At 37.7% G+C, this 8,124-nt stretch overlaps 1 protein-coding gene across 1 annotated transcript in view; it reads left to right on the top strand.

The window, feature by feature from the left end:
- Positions 1-6,544, top strand: part of LOC101853298 (mitochondrial glutamate carrier 1) — a gene marked incomplete in the record, with an annotated part of 55,953 nt that extends 49,409 nt beyond the window's left edge. The window contains 3 exon segments of the mRNA XM_013079715.2: positions 83-177; positions 883-958; positions 4,085-6,544. Coding sequence (XP_012935169.1) covers positions 83-177; positions 883-958; positions 4,085-4,229 — 316 coding nt within the window.
- Between the last annotated feature and the right edge of the window lie 1,580 nt (positions 6,545-8,124).

Below are 8,124 nucleotides of genomic sequence, written 5' to 3'. Positions count from 1 at the left end.
TCTCTCTCTCTCTCTCTCACTCACTCTCTCTCATTCACTTTCTCACTCTGTCTGTCACTCTTTCTCTCCCTCAGGGCAAGAGAAGAGAAGGCAGTGACCAGGCTGTGTTTTATCACTCTTTTATCTCTGGCTGCGCAGCAGGATGCACCGCTTCCTTCATGGTCAACCCTTTTGACGGTCAGTGCTTTTAGAAAACAGAAAGATTGAAGGAGCTAAATGATAGTTATGTGCATTTGTATAGGTTTGACTCCACTTCACATTGATTTTACTTAAAAGCCTCTTAACTTAGACAGCCCCGTAACTCATCACTCTTACCACACAGAGATCCCGCCGGAGAGTTATGCTTAAGTAATTTCAGTTTCATTCCTTTTATTGTGACTGAAGAAAAATACGAGACAGATCTGGTAGAAGTAGACCAAGAATAAACTACAAAGAGAACTTGAAGAAACGGGTGACAGGAAAAGACATGGATAAATGTATGTGAGGCATCGTGGTGAAATAGGGCTCTCCTCAGAATACTGAAAAACAGCCCTGCTCGCAGAAACATTTAAATTAGTCCCTATCTAATGGGGACTTCTCTGTGGTCAGTGTAAATAATCAAGGAAACTTTTGAAGTAGATGTATTGTCGTGTATAGGCTAAGAGACTTTATGTTTAAGTGGGAAAAAGAGGCCATCATTTTAAAGATTAATAGTACTGTGGGTTGAAGTCCCTTCAAGTACTCATTGAAGACAGGTACATTGCCTGAAAAGTCCAATGTAAATTTTTTGGTGTGTGGAAGCTTCTGGTATAACATTTTTATTTTTTTCTCTCAAGTGCTTCAGCCTCTTGCAGGTTCAATAATTTCTGAATGTTGAAAATTTTTTGCCTTGTGCCATTTCAGTTGTGAAGACGAGGCTTCAAACTTTGAGTAAAGGAAAGGGAGAACTGCATTATTCAGGTGTCATTGATTGCTTCAGGTGAGTAATTTGTGGTTCCTAGGATGTTTGATCAAGAGAGTTTAAAGTTTAAAGTGACAGAGAGGTGGCACTCGTGACGTCCCTCCTTGACAACAGTGCATTGTTTCGCATATCGCCCAGCGCGGAATGCAAAAACCAACAAGCGCGGTTACCGCTGCCATGGCGGTGATGTCATGTCATGAAAACAATGTAGTGCAGTCTGTTGTTGGTTCTCTAGGTTACTAGACCTTCAACAAAGAAGGGAGTCTGTGAATTCTATCACATATTTTGGGCTACTCCCCTGCCTCCTGTAAGAGTTGTTTTTTAATTAAGTTACCATTCGTTCTAATTAACAAATAGACGCAGATACAGTACTGAATCTCTATAGACCTGAATAAATGTCACCGTAATTAAAGGCCTAATAAGTTTGTTTCAGCAAAACTACTCATTCTTCAAAACCTCTCTGTTATGCATTGCTTTGCACAATGTCTGGAGGAGGGTAATTGGAAGAGCTTCTGCAGGAGGGAATATGCTTTGCATGATGCATGATAGAGCACCAGCGCCAAACTTTTGTCAGAATTTTTCCACCTGCAACCTTTAACACAGGCCTAGGATAACCTCACTTGTGACGTGACTAATTTCAGAGCTGCTGGAGACAAGAACTTGGACAGTGTATTGCGCATTGTTTCCAAAGAACATTCATTATCTGTTCTCTTCCTGGGGTCCTGTGGAGCTAGGTCCTGCTTGCTGCTATCCAGTTTCTTTTTTTAACATGTCATTATTTTTTACTGTCTTGCCCTCGATCTTTGCTGCAAACACAACCATTTTTTCTGTTGCAGAAGATTCCCGCTCAGAGTCGTTATCCACGATTAGAACGGGAAGCTGTCTCTCTCTAGGAGGGGGTCTTTTTGGGGTCACATTAGTGGGAGGATTTGGAATGTTGAATATAGTTGGACCGGCGGTCGTTTTAAGCCTCTCCCAGACACCGAGAGTAGTGGAAGATGTGGCTGTAAAGCATGATATCTCAAAGTGTTCCTCACACAAATTATTTCCTTTGTTTAGTGCTTCAGTTGGCTTTCCGTCCAAATCAGCGTGTCTGCAATTTTCCCTTGATAAAAAGGGATTATATACATGATTGATAGGCCTTGTGCACTGATTGTGGACAGATTTTATTTTGGTAAAAGTACAAATTTGTGTTAGGAAAACGGGTGCCTTTCAAAAATGATTCGCTACCAAGGGTCGTTTGGGGGAATTCACAAGGCTCCCTGCTTTTGTCCTCCCTCTATCGTTACAGAATTATACATTAAATAAATACCAAAACAAAGAAACATTCTCCAAAACATATAAAGAGTTTGCTGTAAAATACTCTGTTTCAGATCATTGAAAAGCACATGAAGTAATAATGATGGGTCTACCTCATAAGGAGTTTCTTGGATCCCTGACACCCCAACCCACTCAAAATTACTGCAAAGAAAAAAAAATGAAACAAAATGTGATAATCGGAACAAGAAAGTACCAAACCGACCGATGGCACCTTGTGTTTAAATAACTTTTCACAGGCAACATATCTTTTACCACTAGAATGCAAGCCAGATCTGGCCATTTAGACCAAAATTATGGCAATTGATAGCCTAAAGATTGATATAACGAAGTCGAAGTGTGTTGAGTTTGTGCCTGGAGTGTCAGTCTCGTAGGAACACAATCACATTGTCATTGTTTTGCTCCAGTTTTTTTTCTATTCATCAAAATATATTCTAATTAACACTTTCCACCCATGCAGTGTGCGGAGCACGCAACACTTATCTCCACGGACCACAATACAGATGCGGTACATGCTATATCACACCGTTGCCGATCGGTGTCCCGTGGGGGCAAAGTGTTAAGTAGGCATCTTACCTTTCATCATCCTTTTGGATTCGAAAGAAGCTCAAATTTAGACTTTTCTTTCTGGAATTGGTGCAATTTACAGCAGAATACCGTTGATACTTCAAGCTAACAGGAGCTAACTGCCTTGAACATGTGACATAGTTTGTATTGTTTACCGCGCTTATTGCAACAATAACCGGTTACCCAGTTACGCGCATTCATACGAAGTGACAGCTCTCTTGTAATATGGTAATACTCTCTGGTTCTGACACAAAGGCCTTGAACCTCGTTTAGATAACTTGAACATCTTGCTCTCTCTCTGTGGTAAAGTAGAAGGCTATAAAGACAGGGGTAGAAAGGAAGAGGATTTTTTTTAGAGAATATCTTGTTCTCGGGAAAAATAGAAGACAACAGAAGTGGAGGAAGACCAAGTATAACTTTTTCAGAGAATTTGAAAAGGTAGATGATATGAATAGATCAGGGTAATATAATTTCGAGAACATCTGAGCAGAGAAGTAAGTGGGAAAATGTAATCATTGTTGTGAAAAAGAAAAAGACTTGATTTTAGCATTATGATTTAAATCTATTATCCTCCACTCATTGTTTCGAACAAGGGAGTAAAGATACAAACCAACAAGCATTATTTTTCTTACGTTTGTGTGTCCACTCTCTGTATCTCCTCACTGATTCAAATTAACAAGCAAATAAACAAGCAAACATTATTTTTCTGACTTTTGTGTGTCTGTTTTCGGAAACCCTTCACCAGTTCAAATGATAATAGTAGATATCATCTTAGATAGCATTTGTATAGCGCGAAGTCCCTATTAACAGCAAGCTCTATGTGCTTTACAGTCTATACTGTTACCCCTGCAGACCTGATGGCATTCTGAAACAGTCTCTTCTTCCTGGGAAGCCCACTGTGCAAGCTGCCATTTATAGGTGCTAAAACACTATCCTGCTGACAAGATCTTTCGCTGTCTATACCTGGATATCTATTCCCACTTGGGCGAAGTGAGGAAAATTTGTGTAAAATGACTTTCTCAAGGACACAAAGTTGGACCCGCGCCTCGATCCCTCGAATCCACAACCTCACGATTACAAGTCCCGTAGCCTAACCACTAGACAAACAAACAAACAAACAAAAAAAGCAAACAAATATTATTTTTTTCGACATTTGTGTCTCCCTTCTCTATATCTCCTCACCACTTCAAACAAACAAATAAACAAACCAATAAACATTGTTTTTCTGACATTTATGTGTCCATTCTCTGTATCTTTCAGGAAGGTGATGGTCAACGAAGGTCCCAAAGCTTTCCTGAAGGGTGCCCTATGTCGTATACTGGTCATTGCACCTCTCTTCGGCATCGCTCAAACTGTGTACTACCTGGGGGTGGCTGAATTCCTGCTGGGTGTGAAGAATGCCTGAATCGGTGCACCAGGTCACAACTAACAGAGTTGTCTCTCCTGTCTCGTTCAGGGATTTTGGGTTTTTTTCCATCTCAGCTCATCGCGTAGTGGCCAATAGTTTCTTTTTACTGTACCTCAAAGATAATAAATTTTTAAAAGTCATGTACGGTAGCAATATTGTGTTTGTCAAGACAGCATAGTTGAAGGACATGTTTTTCTTTTGATCAACTTGTTTCTTGTTGCTTAATGAATGTAAAGAAATAGTCTAGCAGATGTGTCTCTTTTGATCAAATTATTTGTTGTTATTTGATAGTAAGATGTAAAGGAGCTGTTTTGTTTTGCTATGAAAATGGGGAGAATAGTCTAAATAACTTCCATCCTCAGTGAACATGCAGGGTGCTTGACAATGATATAGATCTGAATAGGGCTTTAATGTACCGGAAGGAGGTGTCAAAGAAAACAGAGATTCGTGGAACATTTTTTGTATTACCAGATTTATGAACATGCAGAAAGAAGACAATTAAGGCTTTAGTTTTTCCTTCAGAATGATATTTATGATGTGTTTAGCAATTTTCCTTTCAACAAAATGTGCAAAAATGAATCAAAAAATGTCTTTGGCTTATTTCACAGGATATGTAAAATATGACTTGAGATAGAATTTGTAACATGAGATCTGGAATGCTTTACCAAGTACTTTAAGAGAGATCAAATCTTTCGATTCATTCAAGTGTCAGCTGAAGTCGTTTCTGTTTTTAAGTTAATAAGATGATTATTTTGAGTGATTTTCTCTTTGTCAGAACACAACGTTTTATGTTACTGTACGTTGTACTGTATTGTAAAGCGCTCAGAGCCTGTGTACTTTAATCAGGGTTTAGCGCTATATAAATGTAATTTATTATTATTATTACATGTAACAAAAGGACACACGTAACACACATGTTTGTGGCAAGATGCAGATAGTTTGTTGATTGAGAGTACAGTATGAGAAGCAGATGGAGAGATTGCATTACGCTGTTCACAGAGTTTGTTTTTCATCGTACTTCTTTACAAAATCATCAAGAATATGTTGTCAACCTGATTTTCTTAGGGTTAAAAAAAATATTTTTTTTTAAAGAATTGCTTCTGTTGGTGTTACAATTTGTGTTACCATTTCAAAAGAAATGGAATCATTTTCTTTCTTTCAATCAAACCAAAGAAGGTCTGAGATGTTGTCTCTGGCATGAGAACCATGTGATAAGTTTGGACGTTTTGTGTTGTGAGATGTTGTAGTCATGTGTCTGGATTTTTTGGGGGGATTTTTTTGGGTGGAATAGTCTTGTACAGTATTGTAGTGACTTGTGCAGACATTCTGACAAAGCTGTGCTGTATCAAATATATTCAGAGATTCAATTGTAACTCATATGAGTGGATGTTTGGTGGGTGTTTTGGTGTGGTTTTGCTCTTTCTTTTCTATTCAACATCTACTGTCCTTATCTCTCCTTTTTTTTTCTATGTTACTTTTTAGTAACACCTCTATTCGGCATTTATGATATGACCTATTTGTGTTTCAAGTGCCATGAAGCTCTTAATAAAACTAAAACTCATATATGAGCTGTTTACTTGCATGATTTTAGACTAGCTTGAAGCTTGGAGAAGGAAAAATTTGTTTTATTCGTAACATGAGATTTTTTTGTTGCCCTGTATTTCTTAAAATATTTCAGGATTTCGTATAAAGAATGCAATTTTGGTGTTGATTTGTAAAGTTCTTGTAGGTTGATGTGAAGAATGTACATTTTTTTTTTGGTCTGACAAGAGATATACAGATTGGGCTACTACTTCTGTTTTGTGAAATTTGGAACTTTTACACAAGTGCGTATTGTAAAGTTTGGGCTATTGATCACACCTGTATATAAACCACATCCTATACTTTTTGTTAAAAATCTGAACTTTTAAAGCAAATAGACCGCACTGGTTTATGAGCCGCAGCAGATTATGCAACACAGATCTGTACGCCAAAAGATCACTAAAATACTGGTAAATGACTTGCAGTAATCCAGCCTACAAATACCTCATTTTCAGACCGTGACACCCCCCACACATTTCAGTGTTAGTTTGTAGATTTCATCCCGTGACTGTCTAGACGTCTCCTTGTGAGTCTCGAAAAGTACTCACCCGTTTGTTGGACCTTGTTTCTTAGGTGTACTCTAAAGTGTGGTGTTGAGGAAAAGACTTCAACTTTTTAATGTTTTAGGTGTGTGCAAAGAAAAGACGAGAGAATGACACTCCTGCATTCGTGAAAATCTGCAAATGATCTGCATTGTTGTTTAAGTGCAGGGTTTATAGCTGAGGAAAAAAGTCGCAACTGCAGGGTTTTTTATAGCCCAAGTTTTACGGTACTTTGGTGCTTGCTGTCAGGAAAGTGGAAGTTAGTCAGGATGTAGTACTTGGCCTACTTCTCTGTGGGGTGTGCTGCAGAAAGTTTTCCCTTGTGTTGGTCCCTATTGATTCTGGGGGTTTGGGGTTTTTTTTTCAATAGCAGGATTTTCGATGTAATTTTTTTTGTCAACAAGTTATTTTTTAAAATTGAGATTGCATGTTTACATAACATACTGGTGTACACTTTTTCATATCGGCTTTGTGATAACAGTATAGTTTTAATGCTGTTTTAATGCTATTTTAACCATTTCGACTCTGTCTTATTTCTTTGTATTGATTTTATGGAGATATTTGTCCCAAATGGTGTAGGGATTTTTTAGCACTAAACCAAAATGTTTCATGTCAATGTATCTTTTGGGTTTTTTTATGTATGGCTGATTGAGAAAATGTTTGGTTTATGAGAAACATGGTGCATGAAGACAGGGCTAAACTATTTGTGTACCTTCTTACTCAAGAGTTGAGACTCTTGTTATGTGGAACTGAACAGTTTCACGACAAAACAAGACATACCCAGGTTGCCTGTTTGACAAAACGAAGGTTTCTATTCTTCACCCATTTTCAGAATAATCTTAAGCAATTTCAGTTTAAGAGTAAACATGATGTAAAGCTTAGTTGATTTTTGTTTGTAAAACGAAATTTATGTTGGATTCCTATCCTTAAAAAAAAGTGTGTTTTTTTCACACCAAATCTTTATGTTCCAAAAATTCTGGGTTTTTTTCTTTGATGCTCCATGTAGGAGCCTTGTGACAAGCCTTAGTATTAGTCCTGTATTCAGTATTGTCTATCAAAGCATTTGTCTGTGTTATGGAAGCTTGTCTGTACTGTATTATTGGAGCTGGTTAGATAATCATTAGCTGTGCAATTTTGAGATTCTGTCTAGTATATAGGCAAGCTGTTGTTCATCTTTAAAAGTCGTTTTTTTTCTTCATAGCCTTGAGGTGTGAAAAGATCATTAGGTTATTAAATGACATTGCTGCAACTAAACTAGTCTGCATGAATTTTCTCGAATTAGTTTTTGCGTAGATTTATTAATTCTTAATTAAGAACAAAACAATACTAAAAATGTTTTGTCTTTAATTGATCTGACAATCTTTCCGTGAAATCAAAATCACTTTAATCACTTCTTGTGTGTGGGCATGTATGTGAGATGGATTTTTTTTTGTGTGTAGTGTTTTTATTATAGAAATATATCTACATATCTGAATGGCTCCATAGGTCATGTCTGTGATTTATAACTGTTTCTGTCTTAAGATTTGATTACCCCCTCTGAGACCTGTGAAACATTTTTCTCATAAACTGTTTATCTCATTTGAATTGTCACATTATGTATAAGTAAACAGGGGTGCTTGTTTTGTTCATATGTCTGCAGTAAAATGCTAGTAAAAACATAGAAGACAGTCGTGATATAGTTCTTCCCTCTGACTGCAGATCTGAAAGATGAGTCAGAAATGTTAAGTTTAAGAGGCGAGGGGGGAAGGGGGGGGGGGGGGGGGGGGGGA

The sequence above is a fragment of the Aplysia californica genome, unplaced genomic scaffold (genome assembly GCF_000002075.1).
Source record: "Aplysia californica isolate F4 #8 unplaced genomic scaffold, AplCal3.0 scaffold00061, whole genome shotgun sequence".
Taxonomy (NCBI): domain Eukaryota; kingdom Metazoa; phylum Mollusca; class Gastropoda; order Aplysiida; family Aplysiidae; genus Aplysia; species Aplysia californica.
The sequence above is the reverse complement of the archived record's forward strand: the minus strand, read 5'-3'. Positions and strand labels throughout refer to the sequence as shown.